We start from the raw sequence: 15,868 nt of genomic DNA on the forward strand, positions 1-15,868 counted from the left end.
AATTACTTCTCCTTTGAAGGCACCTATAAACAAATACAGCGTACGGCTATGGGCACCTGCATGACACCATCCTATGCCAATCTATTTATGGGTCATCTAGAAGAATCCTTCCTAAATACCAAGAATCCTAAACCCCTCACCTGGTTCACATTCACTGAGGACATCTTTGTGATATGGATCGACGGTGTGGACACCCTATCCATGTTCCTCCAGAACCTCAACACCTTCTCCCCCATTCGCTTCATCTGGTCTTACTCCAACCATTATGCTACCTTCCTAGATGTTGACCTCCACCTCAAAGATGCCAATATCAGTACCTCTGTCCATATCCAATCTCAGGGTGTATACGTGGACAAGGAAAAAAAATTCCCGGATTTTTCACGGATCTCCCGGTTAAAAATATACTTTCTCCCGGGTGAAAATACACTTTTTTCATGTTAAGTGACTGTATATTTTCCCTCAGAACTGTAAAAATTGTCAGTAATTTAAATGGTTATGGTTTTATATAGCGGCTTATAATTTCCCAGAACTTTAGAAAACGAAACACAGGGGGGAAAAAAAACATGTTTTGGAATGTTCTTTGATGTGCAGGAACATGTATGCTGCGAAAGTATTATGAAAGTATAAATTCGCGTTCCACCGAACACCGCATGTTACTTTCCGAAGCACTGAAATCAAGATTGCGATGCGCGTTTGTGAGCCAGTCATAGCTCATGTCATGTGATCTCGCCAGCCGATGATAGCGGATATTCAGAGCATAGGACACTTGATGTAGTCAGCCAATAGCAACATCACTGTTAAGTAGCGCAAACACACGATCAGGAAAAGTTTATCGTTTAAATTAATATACATAGTGTTGCTACAAGAAAACAAAGCTTTCATATGTAATATTTCTCTCTAAGATTAATAAGCTGCAAGAGAAGCTAAGCTTTCACATAAAATGTTGATCTTTTTTGCGCCTTTTACACTTTAAGATACATCACACAAATGTGCCAGTAAAATGTTTAATACTGCCATAAATCTCTGATCTTCTGGGCTCAAAATTCTTCTGAATGGCTTGTCATCAAATAGTTGACTTTTAAATGAGAGTCAAACGTTCTGTGATTTAAGAACTTCATCGTACATTCTCACACATAGTTCATGTTGCGTAAAAGGAAATTTACTTCAAAAATAACGCTTTTCAAACCACAATCTGCAATATTTTCTTGCGATCTGTTAGAAATAGGTTTGTTCCAGCAGTTGCCAGAGAGTGAGATAAGAGGTGTCACCGCACTTGCACAGCTACGATGATGTAGGAAGCCCGTATGTTCCTATGTGTAAAACATTAAAAGATCTAAAATTATGTCATAAAAGAAACAAGACATCAGAGGATACTCCAAGAGCGTCGGAATTTCGTTAACCATACTGAAATGAGTAATTTGCCTTAAAGTGCACATTCCTATATCCAGATTCCAAAAGAAGTAGACCTTGATCTGATATCAAGCTTTTCAGTGTAGTTTTTGGGATGTAAATTTTCTTGGCATACCAGTACTGTATTATCTCAGGTTTGGTTCTTTATTATGGCATAATGCGATACATGCTAGAAGATGAAAACGTGCACTTGAAAAGGAACGAACAGTTGAAACTAGCCAATAGTGTGGAATTAAACACTTTGTTTCAAATAAATTGTTTGCCTCAGCGGAGATGATAAATAAAAGTCGAATTTCTTTAGCAAAGCGACAAAAATAACTTCATTGTTCTGCAAGGCGATTAATGCTTGACTGTCAGAAGGGTGGAAATAAAATAAAATCTGAAACTAATAACGTATTTTCGTCCTCCATAATTTTGTGAATGTATGTATTCACTTGATAGCTCCCAGGCACAGAAATCACTAAATGTAAACACGGATCACGTGGAGACTGCCTCCTAACCCCCCCCCCAACTCAGATTGCTCTGCGCAACAGCCCTGGATCTACAATATAGGACTTTCTAAAAAAAACTTTTCAAAAATATGTTCATTTTGCAGCGCACATCTTTCTGAAGAGTCGCATAAAACACATAACTCGAGGAAATGTAAGAAGTGTTATTTGGTCTTAAGTGTGCCAAAGTGCAGTGCCACGCCTCTTGACACAGCATTCTTCTACGCACGTCACTGTATTTCGCAATGTAGAACTCAAATGTGTACATTTTGCAGTGGATGCCATAAAACTATACTCAGGATAGCGGAAATTAAAACGTCCTGTGGTGCCTCTCCTGCTTCTAGTCGGCCGGTTTGACATCCCGCCCCTCTTCTTCTTCTTCTTTTTTTTTTTTTTTTTTTTTAAATGTTGCTGTAGGTTTACATGGCGTGCTTTTCTTTCTGCGAAAGAATCTATTACCCCATCAAAATTCGTCAAATGTTTTGCTACATGAAAAATCGAAATATTGTTGTCTGATACTGAAAAACCGGTTAAACAAATAGTACCCAAGACTGGTGTGGTTTCTCGATCTGATTACGCCTATTTTGTCTCTGTCTACTAGATAAAAGAAAATAGGCCTTTCTAATATTGCAGCAATTGTAACACAAGCCAAATAAGTGAGACTATTAGCGTAATAATGGTCACTTTCATAATACGACAGAATATAATTCGTGAAGTACCAATATGAAGTGCCTATTTAGCCTACTACAAGCAAAAAGGTTTATGTTAGGAAATAGTTTCACATTTCATTCATATGTTCCAGTTTCTCAAGCATGAGATCAAAAAGTAGTAGTATGAAATTTTTGTATAAATTTGGAATCGTCATATTCTTCCATAATTTGTATGGTGTCCCCGTTTCTTCTCCTTCCTCATTCTAACAAACAATCTTCTCATCACTAATTCTGTAACTATTCCTACCACTGACAAAACTAATTCTCCGGTTAACTCTACTAACCCTGACAGAATTACTGATTTAGTTATCCAGTGCGATTATTCTCCGGTTAGGCGTTATAACATGTTCGTACTATGCGTTTTCCATGCTACTCCCAGAATAGAACTAAGGCGGCTTCTACCAGGGTCTGTACAACTGGCCGTTACTAGTGTAGTGGTCTGGCCAAAAATTTTCTATAAGAATTTCATTTTCTTGGATGCACGTAATCTGTTACCTGTTATTCCTGTTAGGAGTTTATTTCCACTCTGGTAGTCTGAATCCTGGATTTCGCTGGTAATTATAACAACGCTCATCATTCGCAAACCCAGTCAATCACATAAACAAACAGCGATTGACATTCACCCGTTCGGCTTTATTCCGGTTGGCTCATATAACCCCGTCCCCTTCTGTCTGCAAGAAAGTTTATTACTAGACGGATTCCCTGGCAGAGACTTCACGTACACTATGCACGCATTCAAATATCAACTTCTAATTCATTCAGAAATCAACTTGGAATGTGTTCAAAAACCAATAGGGATGCGTTTCGAAATCATCTAAACTATTGATAGACCAACATGTGCTAGATGCTAGGCGCTTTGTGAAACAAGGTTTTTCTCCTCAAGAATATGAAATTGCTGCCCCCTCCCCCCCCCCCCCCCCCCCTCCGAAATTGCCACCCGGTTCAGATACTCCAGTTTGCTGCTTACACAGCCGCTAACAGCAGCATTTCTGTAGCCAGAAGCAGGAGAAGGTACTACTCATACGCGACTTAACTGCTCAATTGCATGAGCTCGTAACTGCTTAAATGAATCTAATGTAAACAATTGTGACGTCACGCTCATTGGTGGTAATTTGTTATTAAGGAGCATTCCATAGTCTTCCTAAAGCCTTTCACACATTTTGCTGTTGGCAGGCGCTTTTATGAGCTCTGTGTATATTTATGTGGCGCACTTCCTTTTCCATTTAAGTTTTATTCTCTTGTTCATGTTGCTGCAGTATTATTCTGCAGTAGCAGGATACAGAAATAGACAGTGTTAGAGCATCGGTTCTTACCAGTCAAAATTACAAAAAATTCACTGAAAACTAAAACAATGAAAACTTCCCGGAATTCTAAAAAATTCCCAGGTTTTCTCCCGGGTGAAAAAATTCCCGGGTCTTTCCCGGATCTCCCGGTTGTCCCGGGTCATATACACCCTAAATCTACTAACCACCAGCAATACTTCCACTTTGACGAATGGTCCCTCCAACATACACAGAGGGTCTCACCGAGATCTTTACGGATCGTAATTATCCTTCCAACCTTGTAGAAAAACAAATCTCCTGTGCCTTATCTTTCCAGTCTCACCGTCTGGCCACAGAGCAGTTTTCCCCTCATAACTCAATGCCACCCAGGACTGGAGCAACTGAATTACATTCTCCACCAGAGTTTCTACTGCCTCTCATCGTGCCCTAAAATCAGAAATGTCCTGCTCACTATCCTTTCCATCCCTCCCACAGTGGTATTCTGCCATACACCAAACCTACATAATATACTCACCAATCCCTAGACAGCCCCTGCTCCCAACCCCTTACCTCATGGCTCATATCCCTGTAATACCAACCTCTTACCTCATGGCTCATATCCCTGTAATACACTTAGATGCAAGACCTGTCTCAATACATCATCCCACCACCAGCTACTCCAATCCGGTCACAATCATCATCTATCTATTAAAGGCAGGGCTACCTATGAAACAAGTCATGTAATCTACAAGTTAAGCTGCAACCACTGTACTGCATTCTATGTGGGCATGACAACCAAAAAGCTGTCTATCCACATGAATGACCACCGACAAACTGTGGCCAAGAAACAAGTAGACCACCCTGTTTCTAAGCCCATCACCCAACACGACATTCTTCATTTCAATGACAGCTTCACAGCCTGTGCCATAAGGACCTTTCCCAGCAACAGCTGCTTTTCTGTATAGCAAAGGTGGGAACTCTCCCTGCAGTACGAGGTGCATTCAAGTTCTAAGGCCTCCGATTTTTTTCCTAATTAACTACTCACCCGAAATCGATGAAACTGGCCTTACTTCTCGACGTAATAGCCCTGCAGACGTACACATTTTTCACAACGCTGACACCATGATTCCATGGCAGCAGCAAAGGCTTCTTTAGGAGTCTGTTTTGACCACTGGAAAATCGCTGAGGCAATAGCAGCATGGCTGGTGAATGTCCGGCCACGGAGAGTGTCTTTCATTGTTGGAAAAAGCCAAAAGTCAATAGGAGCCAGGTCAGGTGAGTAGGGAGCACGAGGAATCACTTGAAAGTTATCACGAAGAAACTGTTGCGTAACGTTAGCTCAATGTGCGGGTGCGTTGTCTTGGTGAAACAGCACACGCGCAGCCCTTCCCGGACGTTTTTGTTGCAGTGCAGGAAGGAATTTGTTCTTCAAAACATTTTTGTAGGATGCACCTGTTACCGTAGTGCCCTTTGGAACGCAGTGGGTAAGGATTACGCCCTCGCTGTCCCAAAAAATGGACACCATCATTTTTTTCAGCACTGGCGGTTACCCGAAATTTTTTTGGTGGTGGTGAATCTGTGTGCTTCCATTGAGCTGACTGGCGCTTTGTTTCTGGATTGAAAAATTGCATCCATGTCTCATCCATTGTCACAACCGACGAAAAGAAAGTCCCATTCATGCTGTTGTTGCGCGTCAACATTGCTTGGCAACATGCCACACGGGCAGCCATGTGGTCGTCCGTCAGCATTTGTGGCACCCACCTGGATGACACTTTTCGCATTTTCAGGTTGTCATGCAGGATTGTGTGCACAGAACCCACAGAAATGCCAACTCTGGAGGCGATCTGTTCAACAGTCATTCGGCGATCCCCCAAAACAATTCTCTCCACTTTCTCGATGATGTCGTCAGACCGGCTTGTGCGAGCCCGAGGTTGTTTCGGTTTGTTTTCACACGATGTTCTGCCTTCATTAAACTATCACACCCATGAACGCACTTTCGACACATCCATAACTCCATCACCACGTCTCCTTCAACTGTCGATGAATTTCGATTGGTTTCACACCACGCAAATTCAGAAAACGAATGATTGCACGCTGTTCAAGTAAGGAAAATGTCGCCATTTTAAGTATTTAAAACAGTTCTCATTCTCGCCGCTGGAGGTAAAATTCCATCTGCCGTACGGTGCTGCCATCTCTGGGACGTATTGACAATGAATGCAGCCTCATTTTAAAACAATGCACATGTCTCTATCTCTTTCCAGTCCGGAGAAAAAAAAATCGGAGGCCTTAGAACTTGAATGCACCTCGTATACCCTATGTTCCTGTAACCCTCCTGGCCTCAACTTTTATTAGTCATTGTCCTCACCCATCTAGCCCATTTACAGTTCTCATTCCAGCACTGCATAGCCCTTTGTTCCACTAACACATCCAGTCTTTTAACTTCTTTCCTTTTCCGCTAACCCCCCCACCCTGCGACCTGATGTGTTTTGTTTCAATATCTCCTTCTGTGCATAACATAGACATGACTCCCAATCCTAGCACATCTTGACCTACACCATGTTTCCCAATCCTAGCACTTACTGATGAACACCATGTTTCAACACAATTAGTTCACAACAGTGTCCTGACAGCTGAATGATCTGTTCTGAAAATTATTGCTGGACAATTAAGTTTGCTTGGAGAAGCAGAGCAACTGATCAAAAAGAACAATAAATACTAAGAAATTATAACTATTAACAGATTGCTACAACTAGCTGATCACAAAAAAAGAAGCTTCCTCATGAACTGTTTATCAATACATGAATAATTGACAGACAAACCATTAAGTAATTCATGATGTAAATACCTATAAGTTCTGCAGGTTTATTTGCTCGTTGATTAATGAAGTGTTCAAATGCTTCCTTAAGACTGTTGGCAAACTTTTCATTTTTCTGGAAGCAATAATTCACAATGTTGTCCATTTTATCCTTAAAATCGAGTAGTTCTTGCACCATTGTTTTGTCCTTCTCTGGATCAATGACAATTGTTCTTCCCTTTTTCTGCAACACAATTTTCACATTTAATCCAAAAAATTATCAAACATACATGTTGAAAGTATGAGTAACAAAAAATAAAGATTCCGTGCTGAGGACAAGCAACAAATGTCATGACAAATTCAATAGCCACACTTGGAAATAAAAATCATTTTTGAGCTTACAGTGAAAGCATGGGGAGGTGACTAACATTAGGGTAGGCCATCAAGAAGTATTGGACCACAAAGCCCTCTTCTCTTTCTCTACTGCTGATAATGCGTCTCTATTGATCCACTGCTGGCTTTCCAGTATTATCTACACCATCTCTTCCAGTCTTTTACTTTTTTTAAAGAGATATTTATAAACATTAGCAAAGGCTACTCATTCTCAAACTATTTCATCTACATAATACATATTGTTTAATTTACAAGACCAGTGGGTTTATTTATTCACTTTACCTTATTTGAGAAGTTGGTGTACAATACTGGGAAGTCCTAATAGAAGGAATTTAAATAATGGAAGGCGGAAAGGTTATTACACTCTGTATAACTGTGCTGAGCGGTTGACAGGCATAAAAACAAAACTGGTATGGTCACTATGCTTTCAATGTCTTTGCATTGTCCCAATGCTGCTCTCCAATTCTAAACGTATCTGTGAAGTATCTAAAAAGCCCTCTGCAACTGGTAATGCACTCACAGAAGGCCATCTGTGTTCTTCCACATTTAACTTCAATCATAACAGGAGAAAGAGAGAGAGAGAGAGAGAGAGAGAGAGAGAGAGAGAGAGCTTTCTTCACCACATTTCACTATGCTTATAACCTCACATGCTTCTGATTATATTTGCTATCATTATGGAAATCACTTTTCCATCCTGGATTTACCACTGAGACATCAACATGAATATTGGGAACAATGAAGAAAGTAGGAAATTGTACATGCAATTGAGTGATCACCAAAAAATCTTGAAAAATATTATGTAAACATGGCTGTATCAACAATACCATGAGACTTCAAGAAAAATGTAATAATTCAAATTCCACAAAAGGCAGGTGCTGAATGATGTGAATATTGGTAAACTGTCAGTTTAGAATGTGAGGATTGCAAAATACTGATATTAATTGTTTACAGAAGAATGGAAAACTGCTAGAAACCAACCTCAGAGAAGATCAGTTTGGGTTTGAGAGAAATGTAGGAACATTCAAGGCAATACTGACCCAGTGACTTGTCTTAGAACATACGTTAAAGAAAGTCAAATCTACACCCATAGGCTTTGTAGATTTAGAGAAAACTTGACAATGCTGACCACAATACACTCAGATTCTGAAGGGATCATGAAAAGGATGCTTTGGTTGAGAAGACAGTAAGATAGTGACATATCCCTTGTGTTATTCAGTCTGTACATCAAGCAATAAAGGAAATCAATCAGAAATTTAAAAAGCAAATTTGAGTTTAGGCATATCCTGTGAGGTTTGCCAAAGCTATTGCAATTCTGTCAGAGACAGCAAAGGACTTGGAAGATTGGTTGAATGCAAAGATAGCAAAAAAAAAAGTGATTGTCAGATGAACATCAACAAAAGCAAAACAAAGGTATTGGAATGTATTCTAATAAAATGAGGCCACGATGAGAGAATTAAGATCCAGAAATGACACTAAAAGTAGACAATGAGTTTTGCTGTTTGGGCAGCAAAATAACTAATGACAGCAAAAGTAGAGAGGCTGGCAACGGGAAGAATTGTGTTTCTGAAAAAGATGAATTTGATAATATCTAAAAGAAATTTAACTGCAAGGAAGTCTTTTCCTGAAGACATTTGTCTCAAGTATAGTCTTGTTTGGAAGTGAAATAAGGACAATAAGCAGTTCAAGAGAATAAAAGCTTTTAAAATGTGGTGGCAGAGAAGAATGCTTAAGGTTAGGTATGTAGATCAATAAAAGAGGAGGAGGTGGTACTGAATTAAACTGGGGGAGGGGGGATTATTGCACAACTTGTCCAAAAGAAATGAATGTAGGTTGCTGTAGTTATTTACAGATGAAGAGTCTTGCACAGGATAAACCTGTGTGCTGAGCTGATCAAACCAGTCTTCACCACCAAAAACGTTGCATTTTGGAAAACCTTTCAATAGTTCAACATTTACCTAATTAAACGATTCTAAAAGAAAATCAAGAGTTAAAATCAACTTTTGGCTCTGAAACACATCAGGTTTTCTTTGTACACTCCTTCCTATAAGTTCCTCTTTTCTTTCTTGTGTATGTATTGGATGGGTGGGGGAGGGGGGGAGGGGGGGGCACGAGGGGTGTGTTTCGATTCACAGATTAACAGAAGCTTTTAAGCACAAGGAGCTGGTGGAAAAATGCCCTTTATTTTGTGGAATGAACAATATGATGCGAATTTACCCAATCCTGCTCCTGCATTCAACAGTGTATTGAGACAAATAATTTATTTATTTTAATGGCCACCATGATACAAGAATACATTGAAAGGACAAAAATGTGGTAACATAGGATGGATTAACCAAATTAAAAGCATGTTAACAGCTGAAACTATGTGGGATGCTAATTTCAGTGAGATGTTTATATTTCAGTGTCTCGTAAATTTGTCAGTAATCATCACCTGTAATTTGTTATACAGCAAGACCACAGCCCGATGTCACTTGAACAAAAAACTGAGACGAATTGTAAATAAAACCACAAAAGGAAAAAAATGCATTAATTCCTAGCAAACTGTAGCTGCCAGCTGAGATGGTTCCTTGTTCACCAACATGCAAGAATTTTGAACTGTCAAAAAATCCTTACCCTATCTCAGAAAACTTAACATTAACAGAGGCTTTTCAAAAACCTTTATTTACTGGTACAATCACAAGATAGTTCAGAGAATTAGCTACTTTTAGCCAACTTTGGTCATATTCATATCCATAAAACAAAATAAAATAAGAGTGTTGCTCTATTTTCTAAAATCAATAAAAAAAGACACACCATGAAGGAATTATCTGAATAGGATGGAAATCTGTAGATGTGATGTACATACGTAGACAAGCAAACAATTACAATTTCAGAAAAAATTGACGCTTTATTCAAGAGAAAGAGCTTCACAAACTGAGCAAGTCAATAACGTGTTGGTGTCCCCCTCTTGCCCTTATGCAAGCAATTATTGGGCTTGGCATTGATTGATAGAGTTGCTGGATGTTCTCCTGGGGCACATCTTGTAAAATTCTATCCAACTGGCACATCAGATCATCAGAATCCTGAAATGGATGCGGGTCTTGCTCATAATGCTCCCAATGTTCTCAACTGGGGAGAGGCCCAGCAACCTAACCTGACTGTGTGTGGACAGGCATTATCTTGCTGAAGTGTAAGCGCAGGATGGCTTGCCATGACGGGGAGCAAAATGGGATGTAGAATTCGCCAACTTACTGCTGTGCCATAAGGGTGCTGCAGATGACAACCAAAAGGGTCCTGCTATGAAAATAAGTGGCATCCCAGACCATCCCTCTAGCTGGCGAGCCGTGTGGCAGGCGACAGTCAGGTTGGTATCCCACCACTGTCTGTGCACCTCCAGACACATCTTTGCAAGTCATCGGGGCTTAATTCAAAGCTGGACTCATCAACTGAAGTCAATTCTACTCCAGTCAATGAGAGTGCAGGCTGAAGATGTGCAGACAGCAGTGGGATACCAACCTGACTGTCACTCACAATACGACCCGACAACCACAAGTGATGGTTGGAATGCCATTTCATTCAATAGCAGGACCCATTGGTTGTCATCCCTCACAATACGGCCCGACAACCACAAGTGATGGTTGGAATGCCATTTCATTCAATAGCAGGACCCATTGGTTGTCATCCCTATCTTCGTCAGCAATGTCATCAAATTTCTCCCCAACTGGGAACATTTGGAAAATTATGAACAAGGCCCTCCTACCAGCTCGGGATTTTGACAACCTTAACGCACCAATTGAACAGAATGTGACATGATATCCCTCACGAAACATACAAAAACTGTTAGTCAGTACCAAGCCTAATAACTGCTTGTGTAAAGGCCAGAAGTGGACCAACATGTTACTGACAGGCTCAATTTGTGAAGCTCTTTCCCTTGAACAAATTATCGAATTTTTCTGGAACTGTAATCATTTGTTTGTCTGTACATGTACATCACATCTACTGATTTTCATCCCATTCCAATGATCCCTTTGTGGTGTGTCTTAGAGGGTACATAAATGTGGAATATTATTTACACTTAACGTGCAGCTGAAGTAATGTTATACTGACTGTGGGAAACGAGGATGTGCAGTAGACGTACTATGTCATGCTGTTTACGATTTTTTTTTTTTTTTTATCGAATATATATATTTACGATTTCTGCAACGATATGTAAAGTCAGCAGACTTTGTAGTTTCTACTATGACCACTAGGTGGCAGTAGCACAAACACCGCAAAAATTGTTTTATGAAACCTTCGTTACTGTCGCTTGCTTCATAGGCGTTAATTGATGTCTGATTTTTCTCCTTTTCATGTGTTTTGTGTGCTTTTGTGTTGATTTCGTGTTCAAAATGTGCAATGAATGGGAGAAATGTTTGGAGCAAATGATTTACAAAGTCCTTGGTGAGTCTACAGATGGTGAAAGCGTAGTATTTGATGACGATTCAGATTACACATAATCTGAAAGTAGTACTAATTATAGATTTTTGCGTACGCGATTTTGAGTTTATAAGTACATTCAGAAAAACTTAATCTTCACACTATTGGTAGTAGTTAAGCAGTTGTGCACAGATTCCAAATACGTAGATTTTTATTGAACGTCTGAAGTGACACTGATTTATCCAAGATAATGGTGGTTTAACTTCATGACTATAGATTAAATTACTTGAAGAAATAAAGCAACTAGCCACTTTTTATTTAGCTTAATGTATGCCAAGACATTCCAGACTTTTACTTACCTTCAGCTGGCTTAATACAAATATCTTTATCAAGACAACATTTTTGTTGACTGCATTTTGAATGCTGCAGCTGCCCCACAAAAATTAAAATTCGTTTACCCACTATGTTTCTCTGGTTGTACACTTATGTTTAGTTAATAGTTAGGTGCACATAACTTTTATTCTGTCACTTTTAACTCCTTTTTCCCACTTTTATATGCATAATGCGCTTACTTTTAGCTCCACTGATGCCGTGCACCATTCCCCATGCAGTTGATATATGCATTTGTTTACATCAGAAATTACACCTAAAACCAAGTTACAACCTTCTCATACACTGTGAAACTACATTTGAATTCAATTGTATTTACATACTTAACATTGCTAACCTTAAAACATGATACATGTCCCTGTATGGCCAAAAAGTGAATGGACTCAAACCTTGCTCACTAAACATACTGGAAGGAGTCTTGTAAGGTTATTTTACACGTAGTGTTTTTCCTCCTCGGTTAATGTTATAGAAGAAAATATATTAGCATTTATCATGAATGGTTGTCTACTGAGCAGTGTAGTGACTTTGTAGTATTAACAGAATAGAAGTCATATAGCATGCTGCAATTCTGATGAATTAATTACTTTCAGTTCTCATGAATTAATTACTGTTATCAAGATTGGTCATGCTGGGAAGAATAGTGGGAGGAATATTTCACACGTCAGCAAACACTGCATAGGACGCACAGGTTTTGATATTTCATACCCACTGAGATTAATTTATAAATGGTGGAATGATATACCTCTCCCCTATTATTTTTTAGTGAATGAAACATTTTGTTTCTGTAACCATTCTCAAAAAAATCTGGGCAAAATGAAAAGAATTTTTTATATGGCAGTTCAAGCAGAAAGAAGGGGAAAAAATACTGTACACGTGTTTAGGAACTTTTCCAAGTTCACCAAAAATTTTTTGATTTAAAAAACCTATTCATTCACCATCACAAAGATCCACATGCTCTCTCAAACATTGCACATCCTCTCTCAAACCTGAGGAATTATAGTCTCAGAACTGAGAAACTACAGTTAGCAGTGACCAATACAGTTGGTCACCTGCAACTGCTTACTTATTACTTTTTAATTTCATTCCACTGAACTTTGCAGGAAGAGAGAACAATGCCTATTGGCAATTCACATCAAACTTGTTCATTGTGAGCCGATATGTATGCACCTAATCTGAAATCAGTACCACTATGTTCTAAAAAGCTGCAGGTGAAAATGCAGTTCTTCACACAGTCATATCTCGGGTTCTATCGATCACAGAGATATGGGGTCAAGTGTTTTGGATACCCCTTGGTCTAGAGACTGTTTGAATATCTATCAGAAGAATGGGCATACTGTCGCTGTACTGCAGTACAGGGTCAAAATTAAAACTTAGGTACCTTATAAAAGCACCATTTTGTCATGAGTAGTTCCCGAGAAAACCCTGAAAAATCAAGATTTTTAGGCACAAAAAGTACAAATTGTGGGAATGGCCACTTCTATAATTTCTATTCATGACAGATTGTCGAAATTTTTACCATGTGTTGAAACGATGATGATCTCAGATAACCTTGTACCTTTTTTGAGCTCAGTATCCATGACAGAGATCCATATGTTCACAGTTACCATACTCATGGAAATAAATCATGCACCATACTCATGGAAATAAACCATGCATGTAATATCTGGCCTGAGGCATAAGTGTAGTTTTAACTGATATAATTAACACATGACAAGGGTTTTACGGTCATGTGCTATGGTTCTGAGATCACCAAGCTAAACAAAACACAGGTATACGAGAAGGCGCATTTTGGAGCAAAATTTTAAACGTTGTTATAGGAGAAACATAAGTTAGGCCCCAGAATTTTTAAGCTGCTGAGGCATAGTGGAGACAGTGACAGTGGGAACGGAAAAAAAAGAAAATAAGAAGGGTGACAGTGGCAGTGAGATGTATTGTAAATCTAAGGCGGGTGTGGGGGGATGGGGGGGGGGACGAGACAGTGTGGTAGACAATATACACAGACAGTAGCAGTGAGAAGCAGACACTGAGTATGAAGGCTGGACTACAAATACAGACTGGGGGAGATTTAGAATGTTCTGCATTAAAAGAGCGTAGATATGTTCGCATAACAAAATTTTTGGTGAGGAAGGTGGAGTGAGGATTGGGTAACTCGTCCCCCACTTTCCTGTCAGAATTATTTAAAGAGGAACACGTTCACCTTTTTTGTGCTCCGACCAGAGTATTTTTCCACTGGTTTTAAACAGGATAATGATGCATTCCAGTGGCGAAAACCTGAACCCCTGGGAGGAATAGGAAGTTCAGAATACTGATATCACAAGATTACAACATGGAATGACAGACAATTTAAAAAGAATGAGCACGATCCTTAGAACAACTTTGTGCTATAACTGAGAGAATTTAGCTCTGCATATTACATCAAACCTCAAGAGCAAACAATAAAAAAATGTTTTATCTCTCAATATGTTAAAAAATATGTATATCTCTCTTGTCTTTACATGGCATTGCCATTGTAACTGAACCAGCTGATTTAGATTGTGCAATACAAATATGTCTGTACAAAGACAAGTTTATACTTTCTTTTAGTTTCATTAAATGATACATTAAAATATTACTTAACAACATGCGAAGCACACATGAAAGAGAGTGACAATATCTAGCAACTAAAATAAATATTAATACTAACCTTGATATATGTATTGAAATTCAGACATAGTTCCACTAAACCATTTTTCACTCTTGTAAACAAACTGTACAGCAATGTCAAATCAGAAACTCTGTTTTCTTCTAACAAGTTATCCAGTCCTTTGTGTAAAATACTGCTTAAGTGCTCCGATAATAACTGCTTTTCTACTGTATGTATAAGCTGCCACCTAAGGATTTGATAAATAAATTAAAAATGCTATTTCAAACACTTCTTATCTTCCTTATTAAATCATTAATGTATTCAAACAAACAACACGTGCAAGAAAAAACACACCAATTTAAGTACCACCCTGATATTTAATAAACTTACTTTGTTGATGGGTCCAGGTAGTGTATAAGTCTTTCCATCTCCTCCTTGAGTCTCTGATCAACATGAGCTAAGTATTCAGGAACATCATGCTCTTGCATTAATCTCTGCCCTTCAGCAGCATACAATCTGTCTGTCGCAGCTAGGAACCTATGAGTGTTTTATAAATTATTTCCTAATCCAGCAATCACTTTGGTACTTTCTTACTAATTCCACTGAACTTGCAACTTTTTATTTTTTTTCTAAATACAATCTACATCAAGTAAAGAGTATTCTAGTAGGTACAAGAGAAGCAAATGTTTTAGTAATTCAGAAACTTACTTGCTCTCAAAAGCATCTTGATATATCTGGAGATCTGATAGCATTCTTAGCAATGATTTTAATAGTGTCCTATCAACAGTATCTCCTTGCCTCTCCTTCTCAATTAACATAAGAAGGCCCTCCACAGTTCTTGTTTGCACAAGAGTGTTTAAGACTATGTGCTGACGGAACAAGTCTAGGCCCATATCCCTAGTAAAGAAACAAAAGGAGAATGCTATCAGTATTACATACAGCAGCCATAGAAAGAATGTCAAACCATATGAAAACTGCTGGTAACTTGATGACAAGCACTGTAAAAACAAATATGTACTACTTCGGAAAATACAGAATGATCAGCCAATCTGTTAGTATCTGAAACCACATGCAATTTTCACATACACAATTTGTTCAAAGTTTTCCCATCACATGTAATTTTTTATTAAACTGAGGACAGAAATAGAAAATAATTATTACAGACTATTAAAATAGGTCAGATCAGATACTCTTTTTGTGGATCCATAAGGAGTAGACTTTCAAAAATGAGGAACACGTCAGATAAAATTAAAATACGTAATACATATTTACGAAAGAATTGATATGCTGATGTAAAATAGGCATATTGCCTTAGAGCTTCAGATGAAAAAAATACAATAAAATAATTTTACTGACCAAGTGGCCACAGGACAACACACACATCAAGGCATACAGGTTATTTT

The 15,868-nt window shown here is 38.6% G+C and overlaps 1 protein-coding gene across 1 annotated transcript in view; it reads right to left on the minus strand.

The window, feature by feature from the left end:
• Positions 1-15,868, minus strand: part of LOC126477717 (cullin-4A) — a 109,947-nt gene that overhangs the window by 56,894 nt on the left and 37,185 nt on the right. The window contains exons 4-7 of the mRNA XM_050103640.1: positions 15,174-15,362; positions 14,856-15,002; positions 14,526-14,712; positions 6,716-6,908 (exon numbers count right to left, since the gene is read on the minus strand). Of these exons, the coding sequence (XP_049959597.1) occupies positions 6,716-6,908; positions 14,526-14,712; positions 14,856-15,002; positions 15,174-15,362 (716 nt within the window). The remainder of the gene's footprint in view (positions 1-6,715; positions 6,909-14,525; positions 14,713-14,855; positions 15,003-15,173; positions 15,363-15,868) is intronic.

The sequence above is a fragment of the Schistocerca serialis genome, chromosome 1 (genome assembly GCF_023864345.2).
Source record: "Schistocerca serialis cubense isolate TAMUIC-IGC-003099 chromosome 1, iqSchSeri2.2, whole genome shotgun sequence".
NCBI lineage: Eukaryota > Metazoa > Arthropoda > Insecta > Orthoptera > Acrididae > Schistocerca > Schistocerca serialis.